This window comes from Saccopteryx leptura, chromosome 1 (assembly GCF_036850995.1).
Source record: "Saccopteryx leptura isolate mSacLep1 chromosome 1, mSacLep1_pri_phased_curated, whole genome shotgun sequence".
Lineage (NCBI taxonomy): Eukaryota > Metazoa > Chordata > Mammalia > Chiroptera > Emballonuridae > Saccopteryx > Saccopteryx leptura.
The window spans coordinates 303,616,847-303,634,440 of record NC_089503.1 but is presented as its reverse complement, the minus strand read 5'-3'; the positions used below and the strand labels follow the sequence as shown (position 1 = coordinate 303,634,440).

At 34.9% G+C, this 17,594-nt stretch overlaps 1 protein-coding gene across 1 annotated transcript; it reads left to right on the top strand.

Annotated features, from left to right (window-relative positions):
* Nucleotides 1-6,308: 6,308 nt before the first annotated feature.
* On the top strand, nt 6,309-11,250 carry CLEC4E (C-type lectin domain family 4 member E). Its single transcript, XM_066361227.1, has 6 exons — nt 6,309-6,502; nt 7,308-7,400; nt 8,015-8,104; nt 9,099-9,250; nt 9,880-9,995; nt 10,961-11,250. Exons 1-6 carry the CDS (start codon nt 6,466-6,468, stop codon nt 11,109-11,111), a joined length of 639 nt encoding a protein of 212 aa, XP_066217324.1. The 5' UTR covers nt 6,309-6,465; the 3' UTR covers nt 11,112-11,250.
* The last annotated feature ends 6,344 nt before the right edge of the window (nt 11,251-17,594 follow it).

The window sequence follows — 17,594 nt, the reverse complement described above, 5'->3', positions numbered from 1 at the left end:
AGCAAGTATCAATAATTACACTAAATGTAAACGGATTAAACTCACCAATAAAAAGGCACAGAGTAGCAGAATGGATTAAAAAAGAAAATCCAACTGTATGCTGCCTACAGGAAACTCATCTAAGTAACAAGGATAAAAACAAATTCAAAGTGAAAGGCTAGAAAACAATACTCCAAGCAAATAACATCCAAAAAAAAGCAGGCGTAGCAATACTCATATCGGAAAATGCTGACTACAAGACAGGAAAAGTACTCAGAGACAAAAATGGCCATTTCATAATGGCTAAGGGGACACTGAATCAAGAAGACATAACAATTCTTAATATATATGCACCAAACCAAGGAGCACCAAAATATATAAGACAGCTACTTATTGATCTTAAAACAAAAACTGACAAAAACACAATCATACTTGGAGACCTCAATACACTGCTGACGGCTCTAGATCGGTCATCCAAACAGAGAATCAACAAAGACATAGTGGCCTTAAACAAAACACTAGAGCACCTGGATATGATAGACATCTACAAGACATTTCATCCCAAAGTGACTGAGTATACATTTTTCTCCAGTGTACATGGATCATTCTCAAGAATTGACCATATATTGGGCCACAAAAACAACATCAGCAAATTCAGAAAAATTGAAGTTGTACCAAGCATATTTTCTGATCATAAAGCCTTGAAACTAGAATTCAACTGCAAAAAAGAGGAAAAAAATCCCACAAAAATGTGGAAACTAAAGAACATACTTTTAAAAAATGAATGGGTCAAAGAAGAAATAAGTGCAGAGATCAAAAGATATATACAGACTAATGAAAATGACAATACGACATATCAGAATCTATGGGATGCAGCAAAAGCAGTGATAAGAGGGAAGTTCATATCACTTCAGGCATATATGAACAAACAAGAGAGAGCCCAAGTGAACCACTTAACTTCACACCTTAAGGAACTAGAAAAAGAAGAACAAAGACAACCCAAAACCAGCCGAAGAAAGGAGATAATAAAAATCAGAGCAGAAATAAATGAATTAGAGAACAGAAAAACTATAGAAAAAATTAATAGAACAAGGAGCTGGTTCTTTGAAAAGATCAACAAAATTGACAAACCCTTGGCAAGACTTACCAAGGAAAAAAGAGAAAGAACTCATATAAACAAAATCCAAAATGAAAGAGGAGAAATCACCACGGACTCCGTAGATATACAAAGAATTATTGTAGAATACTATGAAAAACTTTATGCCACTAAATTCAACAACCTAGAAGAAATGGATAAATTCCTAGAACAATACAACCTTCCTAGACTGAGTCAAGAAGAAGCAGAAAGCCTAAACAGACCTATCAGTAAAGAAGAAATAGAAAAAACCATTAAAAACCTCCCCAAAAATAATAGTCCAGGCCCTCACGGCTATACAAGCGAATTTTATCAATCATTCAAAGAAGACTTGGTTCCTATTCTACTCAAAGTCTCCCAAAAAATTGAAGAAGAAGCAATACTTCCAAACACATTTTATGAGGCCAACATAACCCTCATACCAAAACCAGGCAAGGATGGCACAAAAAAAGAAAACTACAGACCAATATCTCTAATGAATACAGATGCTAAAATACTAAACAAAATACTAGCAAATCGAATACAACAACATATTAAAAAAATAATACATCATGATCAAGTGGGATTCATCCCAGAATCTCAAGGATGGTTCAACATACGTAAAACTGTTAACGTAATACACCATATCAACAAAACAAAGAACAAAAACCACATGATCTTATCAATAGACGCAGAAAAGGCTTTCGATAAAAGGCTTAAACATTAACACAATTTTATGTTTAAGACTCTCAACAAATGGGTATAGAAGGAAAATATCTCAACATGATAAAGGCCATATATGATAAACCATCAGCTAACATCATATTAAATGGCACTAAACTGAAGGCTTTCCCCCTTAAATCAGGAACAAGACAGGGTTGTCCACTCTCTCCACTCTTATTTAATGTGGTACTATGGTTCTAGCCAGAGCAATCAGACAAGACAAAGAAATAAAAGGCATCCATATCGGAAAAGAAGAAGTAAAGGTATCACTTTTTGCAAATGATATGATCCTATACATCGAAAACCCCAAAGAATCCACAAAAAGACTACTAGAAACAATAAGCCAATACAGTAAGGTCGCAGGATACAAAATTAACATACAGAAGTCAATAGCCTTTCTATATGCCAACAATGAAACAACTGAGAAGGAACTCAAAAGAATAATCCCCTTCACGATTGCAACAAAAAATATAAAATACTTAGGAATAAACATAACAAAGAATGTAAAGGACTTATATAATGAAAACTATAAACCATTGTTAAGGGAAATCGAAAAAGATATACTGAGATGGAAGAATATACCTTGTTCTTGGCTAGGAAGAATAAATATAATCAAGATGGCTATATTACCCAAAGCAATATACAAATTTAATGCAATTCCCATCAAACTTCCAATGACGTTTTTTAAAGAAATAGAGCAAAAAATCATCAGATTTATATGGAACTATAAAAAACCCCGAATAGCCAAAGCAATCCTAAAGAAAAAGAATGAAGCTGGGGGCATTACAATACCTGACTTCAAACTCTATTATAGGGCCACGACAATCAAAACAGCATGGTATTGGCAGAAAAATAGACAATCAGACCAATGGAACAGAATAGAAAGTCCAGAAATAAAACCACATATATATAGTCAAATAATTTTTGATAAAGGAGCCTAGAACACACAATGGAGAAAAGAAAGCCTCTTCAATAAATCGTGCTGGGAAAACTGGAAAGCCACATGCAAAAGAATGACACTGGACTACAGTCTCTCCCCCTGTACAAAAATTAACTCAAAATGGATCAAAGATCTAAACATAAGACCTGAAACAATTAAGTACATAGAAGAAGACATACGTACTAAACTCATGGACCTGGGTTTTAAAGAGCATTTTATGAATTTGACTCCACAGGCAAGAGAAGTGAAGGCAAAAATTAATGAATGGGACTACATCAGACTAAGAAGTTTTTGCTCAGCAACAGAAACTGATAACAAAATAAACAGAAAGCCAACTAAATGGGAAGTGATATTTTCAAACAACAGCTCAGATAAGGGCCTAATATCCAAAATATACAAAGAACTCATAAAACTCAACAACAAACAAACAAACAATCCAATAAAAAAATGGGAAGAGGATATGAACAGACACTTCTCCCAGGAAGAAATACAAATGGCCAACAGATATATGAAAAGATGCTCATCTTCTTTAGCTATTAGAGAAATGCAAATCAAAACGGCAATGAGATACCACCTCACACCTGTTCGATTAGCTGTTATTAGCAAGACAGGTAATAACAAATGTTGGAGAGGCTGTGGAGAAAAAGGAACCCTCATACACTGTTGGTGGGAATGTAAAGTAGTACAACCATTATGGAAGAAAGTATGGTGGTTCCTCAAAAAACTGAAAATAGAACTACCTTATGACCCAGCAATCCCTCTACTGGGTATATATCCCAAAAACTCAGAAACATTGATACGTAAAGACACATGCAGCCCCATGTTTATTGCAGCATTGTTCACAGTGGCCAGGACATGGAAACAACCAAAAAGCCCATCAATAGATGACTGGATAAAGAAGATGTGGCACATATACACTATGGAATACTACTCAGCCATAAGAAATGATGACATCGGAACATTTACAGCAAAATGGTGGGATCTTGATAACATGATACGAAGCGAAATAAGTAAATCAGAAAAAACCAGGAACTGTATTATTCCATACGTAGGTGGGACATAATAGTGAGACTAAGAGACATTGATAAGAGTGTGGTGGTTACGGGGGGGAGGGGGAAATGGGAGAGGGAAAGGGGGTGGGGAGGGGCACAAAGAAAACAAGATAGAAGGTGACAGAGGACAATCTGACTTTGGGTGGTGGGTATGCAACATAATTGAACGACAGGATAACCTGGACTTGTTAACTTGTTATCTTTGAATATATGTATCCTGATTTATTGATGTCACTCCATTAAAAAAATAAAATTATTATTAAAAAAAAAATTGTTTGCTTATTAGTTATTAATATCCAGTTAATTATATATGCATGTTTATATAATTATTTATTACTATTTATTATTGTTGATTGATCATAATAAATAAATTACTGTAGTCACTATGATTCATCATTTAATAATTCATAAAACTCATTCACTAGATAATTTCTTTATTTTTACTGGTCGAAAGCCATTTTCTGATAATATACATATTAAATATGTTTATATTTTATAATATGTGTGTAATTTTTAAACATTCTTTAATAAATGTATATAACTATAAAATGGAAAATGCACAGGAAGTTGATTAATGCATTGAGATAATAAAAAGTGCCTTTGAGAAAAGGAAGTTTTCTACCGTGGAAAATTAGTGAGTCATTGGCTGAGGGGATTACTAGGATATATATATATATACATACATACACACTAATGCCTCCTGACACTTGCGTATTTGAGTCAAGTGAGTGTAATTTGATCTCATTCTTAAGTATTTTAAGGAAGAAGCTGAAACATTACTATATCTACTAACCTTCCAGAAAAGCATATTTTAATTTCTAGCTTAAATTGCTTCTTCTGACATTCAGATTCATTTCTCCTGATATAGGCTACACTAGAAAACAAAAATCTCCAAATAATTCAGAACAATAGAGTTAAATTACATACTGAGTCTCCAGGCTTTAGAAGGTCTGTTATGATGTAAAGGAATTGAGTTGAGTTTTAAAGTAGTCAAACCACACAAGGCTGTTCAATTGAGGTGGAACTATAAAATAGCCTAAAAGAAATATATCAATAAATCTACAAATCAAGATTGTTCATTTTATTTATTTTTAATTAAATGTATTAGGTGACAATTAATAGAATTATATAGGTTTCAAGTGTACAATTCTATGACACATCATCTGTATATTGAATTACATATTTACCACTCAAAGTCAAATCTTCTGTCACCATATATTTGACCCCTTTTAGCCTTTACTCCCCGTACACCCCTTTCCCTCTGGTAAACACCGTACTGTTTCTGTGACTAAGAGGTTTTTTAAATTTGTTTTTCTTGTTTGTTCATTTGTTGCTTTCAGTTTCATTTTCCATTTATAAGTGAAATGCTACCGTTTTTTTTTTGTTGTTTGACTTATTTTGTTAGCATGATATCCTCAAGATTTATCCATATTGTCACAAATGGTAGTATTTTATCTTTTCTTACAGCTTAGTAGTATTCCATTGCAGATATGTACTACATCTTCTATTTCCAGTCATCTACTGAGAAACAGTTTGGTTGTTTCTGTGGTTTGACCACTGTGAATAATACTACAATGAACATAAAGGTGCATATATCTTTTTGAATAAATGTCTTCCAATTTTGGGGGTACATACACAGAAGAGAGGTTGTGTGGTAACTCTTAATTTTTTGAGGAACCTCCATACTGTTTTCCATAGTGGCTGTACCAATTTACAATCCCACTAGTAGTGAATGAGAATTTCTTTTTCTCCACAACCTCTTCAACACTTGTTATTACCTGTCTGGTTAATAACAGCCATTCTAACAAATATGAAGTGGTATTCATTGTAGTTTTGATTTACACTTTCCTAATAGTGAAGTTGATTATCTTTTCATATATCTGTTGGCCATTTATATGTATTCTTGGGAGAAGTGTCTGTTCAGGTCCTCTGCCCATTTTTAAATTAGGTTGTTTGTTGGTTTGGAGTTGAGTTGTAAGAGTTCTTTATATATTTTGGATATTAACCTCTTGTTTGTTAGAGTTGTTCAAGAGCTGCAAGTGAAAGATCAAGAAAAAAAAACATAAAAGATGTAAAGAAACTCACATTGCTCTATTATAAATACTTACACTGTGTACCCAGCTTTGTGCTAAGTGCTATGAAGTTTTGGAGTTTGTCTTCTTTTCAGTTAACAATTATGTGGTAATAAAGATCAAAACTGAGATTGGGAATGCAGAGATGGGCCCCACAAATGTCAAGGAATCATTGAGAGATGAATAAGGTCTGGAAGGAGGCAGAGAAATTTTATCCACCAAAACAAAACAATATTTTTGAAGTCACTGGTATTTCCCCATGGTCAGCCTACTTCTGTTGGTACTTAAAATTTCCTCATTTCCTCATATTGTGGTTGCCTGGAGTAAGGAGACTGACTTGTTGCCCAGTAAACTCCCTTGTCCTTCTTATGCAAGAAAGGAAATCCTGACTTGAACAGACAGCCACTGAACAACTTAATATTCTTATGTCTTGGGGTTGAACTTCCTAAAATACAGATAAAGTGTTCAGTCTTCAAGATTTATTTTTCTTGAAACTTACCAACAAAAACTCTTGGACTCTGAAACTGAGGAGAGAAAGAGAGAGAGAAAGAAAGAGGGAGAGAGAAAAGGTAAAAGAGAAAAAGGATGAATTCATCCAAATCATCTACATCACAGGGCACAGGTAAAATTTACAATTCTCCTTTTTATTTCATAGATTGTTTTCTGGAAGAAGTGATAAATATGTTGAAGGATAGGACAACAGAAAAGCATGCAGTAACGTAAAAGAAGAGAGACAGAGAAAGAGAATGAAACAGAAGAAAATAATGGTTAGAAGAATATATGTTATACCGGAAAGATCACTGAACTTGAGTTCAGGGAGGGCTCCCAAACTGCTGTTTTTCTCTTCTCTGTGCTTCACTGTGTCCCGTTGGGCAAGGCACTTCCCTTCTTTAGAACTCACTCTCTTTGTCTGTAAAATATCTATTGAGAAGGAGGAGGAAAGGAACTACTAGATGAATTCAATGTTTTAACTGAATGATTTACAAAGGGTTTGGAAAATGAGGAACAAAAAAGAGGAGAGCAAGAAAGAGAAAAGAGAAACAGAGAGAGTGAAAGGGAGAAAGATAGGGAAGAAAGGGGGAAAATGTGCATGACTTAGGAAAGGAAAACCTGGCCAACTTCATGAATCAGTCTTAAAATTAGTAACATATTACGCTAGTAGGTTCTAAAAGTATGGTACCTAGACCAGCAGCACCAGCAGCTTCTGGAAACTTGTTGGTTCTATACCAGCTCTGAGTTCTTAATTCTGGGAGAGAGGCCCTGTAATCTATGTTTTAACAAGCCCTCCAACTAAATTATGATACATACTGAAATTTGAGAATTACTCAATATAGGCACTCAAGTGGAAGGAAATATGTAAGACTGAATTAAAATTTCTTATGCCTCTTGCTTACGGAAAAGTTAACCATATTTGTGTCTTTTTACAGAGAGAGAATGCTTCTCTCCCCAAGTGTCCTTATGGACTGTTGCTGGGATCTCCATTCTACTACTCAGTGCCTGTTTTATCACCAGATGTGTTGGTGAGTTCTGAAGATCAAATTCAATTTCCTTGATGAATATTATAAGTAATTTCTCCCTTGCTGCCTATTGGTTCTGTTCTCCCATAAAAAGTATTTCACATTTCCCCTATTTATCTGCAAGTTATTCCTCATGCCAGAAACACCAACTAGTACAAAACTGTCAGCAATTTTAGTGACCTCTGATGCATTTTTCATGATAGACATTTTTTATCTCCCTAGTGGCCTTAAGTCCTTTCCTTTGTACCCATATTATTCATTAGTGTGATACTTTCTATGAAATCTTAGCCAGAGATGCAATAAATCACTTTTTAGAAGGAAGGATAGAGACGGTTAGACTTGGCATAAGAGAGAATGCTAACACATTTGTTTTCTCTGGGCCTTTGGGCCTGAGATAAAGTACATTCATTTTTATAAATTAAGAAAACCATATAATGTGAATTTCCTCTTCTTTCTTTAAGTAAATCTCAATGCCTCTCCATGCAGAAGGAAAAGTAGATAGTAAGAATATATCATGATAATTGTTGGCATGGCACTTTTGTGATAAATACAAAAAAATGATAAAATTTATTTTATCAAAAGAGCAATAAAAATTAACTCTATACCTGTCCTTACAGTGACATATCACATCTTCCAACTCTGTGATGAGAACGAGGTCCAATTATATGAGGATTCCATGGAATTCTCCTGCTACAGTAATGGATCAGGTACAATAGTCCTCAAATCTGAATATCAAAATTTACATATCAATATATTTTGGCTTCTAGGTTGATATTGAGATAAATAGAATAATTGAAGTAGTGATTTTTTTTTTCAAAAACAAAATGTAAAATCTTGCCTGTAGTGTAATAAAAGGATAGGAGTTTGTTAAGAAGAGAGGAAAAGCAATTAGCATTGGGGCAGGAAATCTTGGGGACATTATAACAAATGTTTAGAATAAATTTAATGTAGATAGCTTAACCATACATTGAGAAGTGGATCGCGTTACCCCCAGGAGTGCACTTTTTTGTTGTTTGCGGGGATTTTTTGTTTGTTTGTTTGTTTTATTCATCACCTGCTCCCAAAAGGAAGTACAGGGGGAAAAATATATAGAATAAAGAATTTGGAAAGACCTTAGAAATATACTTTGTATGCTCTTATATATAGTCCTGTTCCAAGTCTTAGAAAAATGCCTGAGAAATACAACACTAAAAAATGGCATTTTTCTTTGAGCTATAATTTTCTCACCATTAAATTGAGAGAGACTGGCCTATTTATTTGTAATAAACTTTGAAAACTTCAATTCTATAAGTTTAAGACATTTAGCTTATCTGTACAACCAGTATGAAGATTTTGTTGAATACATTATTTGAGCAACACAAAAGATGGTTGCTTAGAGGTCACTCAGATGAAATGCATAACTTCCTTTGAACTTGCAGTCTAAGAACAAAAAATGAGGTCCTATATCAATAGCATAACTGAGGTAGATAACATATATGATGTGTCTAGAAAATAAAGATTATGTCTCAAAAGACAAAACTATTGCTCTTTCTGTTTATTGACATAGGAATTATAAAAAATCATAAATAACAAGGTGGGGAGGTATGACAAGGGCTTCCAAGGCATATGGCTATAAATGATGTACTTCATGTGGCCAGACGTAACTTTCTGTTTTCTTATTTAGTTCATATGGGGCATTCATGGAAACTTCTCTCCTCCTAGGTTCACTCAAGAATTGCTGTCCATTGAATTGGGTACATTTTCAAACTAGCTGCTACTTCTTTTCTACTAACACCCTGACATGGTCAGAAAGTTTAATAAACTGCTCAATGATGGGAGCTCATCTGGTGGTTATCAACACACAGGAGGAGCAGGTAGTTAAAGTACAGCTTCCCTGAGTAGCAGGGTCGCATTCTTACATGATTTATCTCTTTTTGCATACAGTGTTTAGGCCACAAATAATATATTTAAGTGAATGTACTAAACTGCATGCTCTTCTTACTATTTCTGTAAGTCAATAGCTACTTTAATTTATTTTCATTTCTAGAAGAGCCTAAGGAAAAAAAAGGAATTTCCATGTTCAGTTCCTTTATTAATAAGGCAGAAAAAAGGGCTTGAAAGTCCATTTTAGAATTATGTTTATACACCTATTTGAAGGAGTAGAAGCAAATAGTGTCTATTACCTTTAAGCTGTGATTAATGTTTTGTTCTAATCTCTACAGTAGGTTTTGCTACAAATAACAGTAGATAAATTTTGAATAAATTATTGAGAAACTCCTTTGTTCAAGGTTCATTTTTGTTGGTTTAATTTTATGTTGTGTGCATTTTTACCACAATAAAAAGATCAGAAGATAATTCCTGATAAGCTTAATATTTCAAGGCCATGTATCTATCATATTTAGTCCAGATCCTACTTTATTTCTTTAAGGAACAATTAATTACCTTCAACATTTATTTCAAATTGAAATGATTGATTTTTTTTTTTTTACTCTGTCTTCCTTAGGAATTCCTTTACCATGCAAAACCTAGAAAGAGAGAGTTTTATATTGGACTGACAGACAAAGTGGTTGATGGTCAATGGAAATGGGTAGATGGCACACCTTTCATGAAGTCTCTAAGGTAATTTGTTTCTTGTAGGAGAATTTAACACTACTCCAAATCCTAAAGTGAGCCCATGGTTGAGAGGAGGTCTCAAAACCTCTTTCTGTTCCATGAGGTCTATTCAAGACCATCCTATTGTTCTCATTCCTTAAGACTATCTCAAAATTAAAAAGAAATAAATGAGCATGAAAAAAAAGAACTAGAATTGAATACTAATACTTTGGAAATGTAACAAGGACAAAGTGTTGAATTCAGAGTCTTGCGCCCCCATACTATAATAAATGAGATAAAAATAGCAATTTGAGAAAGACAGATTTTTACAATGTGGAAAAGAGAACTCCCTTGATAGCATCTCTTTTCTTTTCAATAATGGGCTTTACAGCATTCGAGCACAGCATTTTGAAGTTTTCAAAGTTTTAATCTCATTCATTATCTCATTTAACCTCAGTTACATCATTCTGAGATACATCGATATTATTAACTTCATTTAGCATTTGAGGAAACCGAAGGTCAGGGCAGCCTCAATCAGTTCTGAGAGTATAGCCTACATGCTCTGATACTTTAAAAAGTTGCTTCACTCCAACACTGTAACAACATTGAAGTGTGCACCTAAGTTAATGCAAACTCTGTAGAATAAGGGAAATCAAGCATGATAAGATATATGAGTGCAAAGAAAACAAATCTACCAGGACAACGGTTGTTTCCATAAACTCTCATTTGGGGTCTAAGTCTGTGAGGGAGCATGACAGGATGAAAAGGCAGAAAGGTCCAGTTCAACTTCACTACTCACAAACTCTATGACTTAGACAAATGGTTTAGCTTTTCTGAGGTCCCTTTTCTTTGTCAAGAAAATGGAGATTATAATACCTACCTCTCAGCATTGTTGTGAAGGTAAAGAACACAAAAGTAACTCACCTAGTATCTATATTCAGTCACTTTACCTCTGATAGCCGGGATTAAGACCACATCTTTTTTTTTTCCAGCTTCTGGGACAAAGGGGAGCCCAACAACCTAGGCACAGTGGAGGACTGCGTCACCATAAGAGACTCATCAAATCCTAGGCAAAACTGGAATGACATAACCTGTTTCTTCTATATGTTTCGGATTTGTGAAATGCCAGAAAGAAATATTTGAACAAAGAAAAATCTCCAAAAACAGAAGTGTATAAATTACTTAAGTGTATAAATTTAAGGAGGAACAAGAGCAGGAACACAGACACAACTTCAACATGAGAAATGTGTGCATTGCACTTCATAAGGACTTTATAAGTGTTTGCTGCTTTGATGTAAATAAAAATAGTTTTGAATGTTGTAATTCATGATACTGGCTGAAGTGCATTTTTCTCTACATTAGTCTCTCAGACCTTCTCACAATTTACCAAGCAAATTCTCTAGCAATTGCTGTAAGAAGAAAAGCATGCTCTTTTTAACACATTTGTTTCATTTGTGAGAATTTATATGGAGATACAGGAACAAAGAAGAAGTTCACAGTTCAACAAAGAAGAGGATTTTGGAAAGTGCCTTCGAACAATCACCTCAATGAAGGCTCTGTGACAGCTCCTGAAAAATCTGTCTTCTCTTTTTGATTTCATATTGTTTTTACACCTTGCCCAAGCATAAATCTTCAATATGTTCTCCAGTACAAAGAACAAGGAACTTCTTCAAGTCATGAAACTTATTCAATATGCTCAAAAAACTGATGTAGACTTTTGGGCCAAAGCCCTTCACTGCACCTTGTTAGGGAAAGGTCATGGTTACCTTCAGCTCCAAACAGACTATCATTCAGTTCATTCATCTCCAACTCCCTTTTTTCTCTATTCTTTTCCATCTATTAACTGGATCTCACCTGAATTTGTATCTATTGCTCAGTCAGCACTGGACTTCAATAGTCAAATTATCCTAACAAAACATTCAGCTTGATACTTTTCTATCTCAAGCCTATATACTTAATGCATAATATTCTATAAATACTAATAAGGTCACTCAAGAATATGTATATAACATGGCAACTTTTATAACCATGTTTCTTACACACAGTACCTTAAAGAGACCCTTCAAATTCATATATTAAAATCAAGGTGTAATTATTAAATGGGAAAATCCAACTGAACAAGTAAATGTAATATGTTGGCTTTCTTCACAAATCTTTATATCTCTTAGGTGTAAGTGACAATCTGGTTTTGAAATCAACACTCTTTTATTTATTTATTTATTTATTTATTTATTTATTTATTTATTTTAAAATAATTTTATTTTTTTAATGGGGCAACATCAATAAATCAGGATACATATATTCAAAGATAACAAGTCCAGGTTATCTTGTCGTTCAATTATGTTGCATACCCATCACCCAAAGTCAGATTGTCCTCTGTCACCTTCTATCTAGTTTTCTTTGTGCTCCTCTCACTCCCCCTTTCCCTCTCCCATTCCCACCTCCCCCCCCACCCCCCGTAACCACCACACTCTTATCAATGTCTCTTAGTTTCACTTTTATGTCCCACCTACGTATGGAATAATGCAGTTCCTGGTTTTTTCCGATTTACTTATTTCGCTTCGTATCATGTTATCAAGATCCCACCATTCTGCTGTAAATGATCCGATGTCATCATTTCTTATGGCTGAATAGTATTCCATAGTGTATATGTGCCACATCTTCTTTATCCAGTCATCTATTGACGGGCTTTTTGGTTGTTTCCATGTCCTGGCCACTGTGAACAATGCTGCAATGAACATGGGGCTGCATGTGTCTTTACGTATCAATGTTTCTGAGTTTTGGGGGTATATACCCAGTAGAGGATTGCTGGGTCATAAGGTAGTTCTATTTGCAGTTTTTTGAGGAACCACCATACTTTCTTCCATAATGGTTGTACTACTTTACATTCCCACCAACAGTGTATGAGGGTTCCTTTTTCTCCACAGCCTCTCCAACATTTGCTATTACCTGTCTTGCTAATAATAGCTAATCAAACAGGTGTGAGGTGGTATCTCATTGCCGTTTTGATTTGCATTTCTCTAATAGCTAAAGAAGATGAGCATCTTTTCATATATCTGTTGGCCATTTGTATTTCTTCCTGGGAGAAGTGTCTGTTCATATCCTCTTTCCATTTTTTTATTGGATTGTTTGTTTGTTTGTTGTTGAGTTTTATGAGTTCTTTGTATATTTTGGATATTAGGCCCTTATCTGAGCTGTTGTTTGAAAATATCATTTCCCATTTAGTTGGCTTTCTGTTTATTTTGTTATCAGTTTCTGTTGCTGAGCAAAAACTTCTTAGTCTGATGTAGTCCCATTCATTAATTTTTGCCTTCACTTCTCTTGCCTGTGGAGTCAAATTCATAAAATGCTCTTTAAAACCCAGGTCCATGAGTTTAGTACGTATGTCTTCTTCTATGTACTTAATTGTTTCAGGTCTTATGTTTAGATCTTTGATCCATTTTGAGTTAATTTTTGTACAGGGGGAGAGACTGTAGTCCAGTGTCATTCTTTTGCATGTGGCTTTCCAGTTTTCCCAGCACGATTTATTGAAGAGGCTTTCTTTTCTCCATTGTGTGTTCTAGGCTCCTTTATCAAAAATTATTTGACTATATATATGTGGTTTTATTTCTGGACTTTCTATTCTGTTCCATTGGTCTGATTGTCTATTTTTCTGCCAATACCATGCTGTTTTGATTGTCGTGGCCCTATAATAGAGTTTGAAGTCAGGTATTGTAATGCCCCCAGCTTCATTCTTTTTCTTTAGGATTGCTTTGGCTATTCGGGGTTTTTTATAGTTCCATATAAATCTGATGATTTTTTGCTCTATTTCTTTAAAAAATGTCATTGGAATTTTGATGGGAATTGCATTAAATTTGTATATTGCTTTGAGTAATATGGCCATCTTGATTATATTTATTCTTCCTAGCCAAGAACAAGGTATATTCTTCCATCTCAGTATATCTTTTTCGATTTCCCTTAACAATGGTTTATAGTTTTCATTATATAAGTCCTTTACATTCTTTGTTATGTTTATTCCTAAGTATTTTATTTTTTTTGTTGCAATCGTGAAGGGGATTATTCTTTTGAGTTCGTTCTCAAATGTTTCATTGTTGGCATATAGAAAGGCTATTGACTTCTGTATGTTAATTTTGTATCCTGTGACCTTACTATGTTGGCTTATTGTTTCTAGTAGCCTTTTTGTGGATTCTTTGGGGTTTTCGATGTATAGGATCATATCATCTGCAAAAAGTGATACCTTTACTTCTTCTTTTCCAATATGGATGCCTTTTATTTCTTTGTCTTGTCTGATTGCTCTGGCTAGAACCTCTAGTACCACATTAAATAAGAGTGGAGAGAGTGGACAACCCTGTCTTGTTCCTGATTTAAGGGGGAAAACCTTCAGTTTAGTGCCATTTAATATGATGTTAGCTGATGGTTTATCATATATGGCCTTTATCATGTTGAGATATTTTCCTTCTATACCCATTTTGTTGAGAGTCTTAAACATAAAATTGTGTTGTATTTTATCGAAAGCCTTTTCTGCGTCTATTGATAAGATCATGTGGTTTTTGTTCTTTGTTTTGTTGATATGGTGTATTACGTTAACAGTTTTACGTATGTTGAACCATCCTTGAGATTCTGGGATGAATCCCACTTGATCATGATGTATTATTTTTTTAATATGTTGTTGTATTCGATTTGCTAGTATTTTGTTTAGTATTTTAGCATCTGTATTCATTAGAGATATTGGTCTGTAGTTTTCTTTTTTTGTGCCATCCTTGCCTAGTTTTGGTACGAGGGTTATGTTGGCCTCATAAAATGTGTTTGGAAGTATTGCTTCTTCTTCAATTTTTTGGAAGACTTTGAGTAGAATACGAACCAAGTCTTCTTTGAATGTTTGATAAAATTCGCTGGTATAGCCGTCAGGTCCTGGACTTTATTTTTGGGGAGGTTTTTAATGGTTTTTTCTATTTCTTCTCTACTAATAGGTCTGTTTAGGCTTTCTGATTCTTCTTGACTCAGTCTAGGAAGGTTGTATTGTTCTAGGAATTTATCCATTTCTTCTAGATTGTTGAATTTAGTGGCATAAAGTTTTTCATAGTATTCTACAATAATTCTTTGTATATCTACGGTGTCCGTGGTGATTTCTCCTCTTTAATTTTGGATTTTGTTTATATGAGTTCTTTCTCTTTTTTCCTTGGTAAGTCTTGCCAAGGGTGTGTCAATTTTGTTGATCTTTTCAAAGAACCAGCTCCTTGTTCTATTAATGTTTTCTATGGTTTTTCTGTTCTCTATTTCACTTATTTCTGCTCTGATTTTTATTATCTCCTTTCTTCGGCTGGTTTTGGGTTGTCTTTGTTCTTCTTTTTCTAGTTCCTTAAGGTGTGAAGTTAAGTGGTTCACTTGGGCTGTCTCTTGTTTGTTCATATATGCCTGAAGTGATATGAACTTCCCTCTTATCACTGCTTTTGCTGCATCCCATAGATTCTGATATGTCGTATTGTCATTTTCATTAGTCTGTATATATCTTTTGATCTCTGCACTTATTTCTTCTTTGACCCATTCATTTTTTAAAAGTATGTTCTTTAGTTTCCACATTTGTGTGGGATTTTTTCCTCTTTTTTACAGTTGAATTCTAGTTTCAAGGCTTTATGATCAGAAAATATGCTTGGTACAACTTCAATTTTTCTGAATTTGCTGATGTTGTTTTCGTGGCCCAACATATGGTCAATTCTTGAGAATGATCTATGTACACTGGAGAAAAATGTATACTCAGTTACTTTGGGATGAAATGTCCTGTAGATGTCTATCATATCCAGGTGCTCTAGTGTTTTGTTTAAGGCCACTATGTCTTTGTTGATTCTCTGTTTGGATGACTGATCTAGAGCCGTCAGCGGTGTATTGAGGTCTCCAAGTGTGATTGTATTTTTGTCAGTTTTTGTTTTAAGGTCAATAAGTAGCTGTCTTATATATATTGGTGCTCCTTGGTTTGGTGCATATATATTAAGAATTGTTATGTCCGTTGGCCTAGCGTGCGGAGGACGCGGGTTCGATTCCCGGCCAGGGCACACAGGAGAGGCGCCCATTTGCTTCTCCACCCCTCCGCCGCACTTTCCTCTCTGTCTCTCTCTTCCCCTCCCGCAGCCAAGGCTCCATTGGAGCAAAGATGGCCCGGGCGCTGGGGATGGCTCTGTGGCCTCTGCCCCAGGTGCTAGAGTGTCTCTGGTCGCAATATGGCGACGCCCAGGATGGGCAGAGCATCGCCCCCTGATGGGCAGAGCGTCGCCCCATGGTGGGCGTGCCGGGTGGATCCCGGTCGGGCGCATGCGGGAGCCTGTCTGACTGTCTCTCCCCATTTCCAGCTTCAGAAAAGTGAAAAAAAAAAAAAAAAAGAATTGTTATGTCTTCTTGATTCAGTGTCCCCTTAGCCATTACGAAATGGCCATTTTTGTCTCTGAGTACTTTTTCTGTCTTGTAGTCAGCATTATCAGATATGAGTATTGCTACGCCTGCTTTTTTTTTGGATGTTATTTGCTTGGAGTATTGTTTTCCAGCCTTTCACTTTGAATTTGTTTTTATCCTTGTTACTTAGATGAATTTCCTGTAGGCAGCATAGTGTTGGATTTTCATTTTTAATCCATTCTGCTACTCTGTGCCTTTTTATTGGTGAGTTTAATCCATTTACATTTAGTGTAATTATTGACACTTGTGAGTTCCCTATTACCATTTTATATATTGCTTCCTGTTAATTTTGTGTCTTGTTTGATTCTTTTGTTTCATTTTTCTATCTTTTGTTTTTATTTGGTTGTATTCCATACATCTTTCCTCTGTTGCTATCTTTTTTATCTCATGTTCTTCTGTGGTGGTTTTTTCAATGGTGGTTACCTTTAAGTAATGAAAACGGTTCCTACCCTGTTCATTGTAGCGCACTATTTTGTGAGTACTTTTGTACTCCATCGTCCTTTGCTACTGTTAATCTCCATCCTCTCCCCCCCTTTCTTTTTGTTGTTGTCACAGTTTAAATTTGGTTTTATTGTGTTCTTCTTGGAGCTTTTACTTGTGGCTTTGTTTGTTTTTGTTCTTTGTATCTGATTGGAGTACCCCCTTTAGTAATTCCTGGAATGGGGTTTTTTTTATGATAAATTCCCTCATCTTTTCTGTGTCTGTGAATGTTTTTATTTCTCCTTCATATTTGAAGGATAGCTTTGATGGGTATAGTATTAGTGGCTGAAAGTTCCTCTCTTTCAGGACTTTAAATATTGGGGTCCACTCTCTTCTAGCTTGTAAAGTTTCTGCTGAGAAATCTTATGATAATCTAATGGGCCTTCCTTTATATGTTGTATTCTTCTTTTCCCTGGCTGCCTTGAGAATTTTTTCTTTGCTGTTGGTTTGTGCCAATTTCATTATGATGTGCCTTGGAGTAGGTTTGTTGGAGTTAAGAAAACTCGGTGTTCTGTTTGCTTCTTGAATTTGAGGCTTTAGTTCTTTCCACAGGCTTGGGAAGTTCTCATCTATTATTTGTTTGAGTATGTTCTCCATTCCATTTTCTCTCTCTTCTCCCTCTGATATGCCTATTATTCTTATGTTATTCTTTATGATGGAGTCAGATAATTCTTGTAGGGCTATCTCATTTTTTTTTAATTT

What these genes read in the sequence shown, in the direction of transcription:
- CLEC4E (XM_066361227.1), top strand. Translation starts at nt 6,466, where the DNA reads ATGAATTCATCCAAATCATCTACATCACAGGGCACAG. An exon ending in ATCTACATCACAGGGCACAG is followed by an intron (nt 6,503 to 7,307) that starts GTAAAATTTACA and finishes GTCTTTTTACAG; the next exon opens with AGAGAGAATGCTTCTCTCCC. An exon ending in TTTTATCACCAGATGTGTTG is followed by an intron (nt 7,401 to 8,014) that starts GTGAGTTCTGAA and finishes CTGTCCTTACAG; the next exon opens with TGACATATCACATCTTCCAA.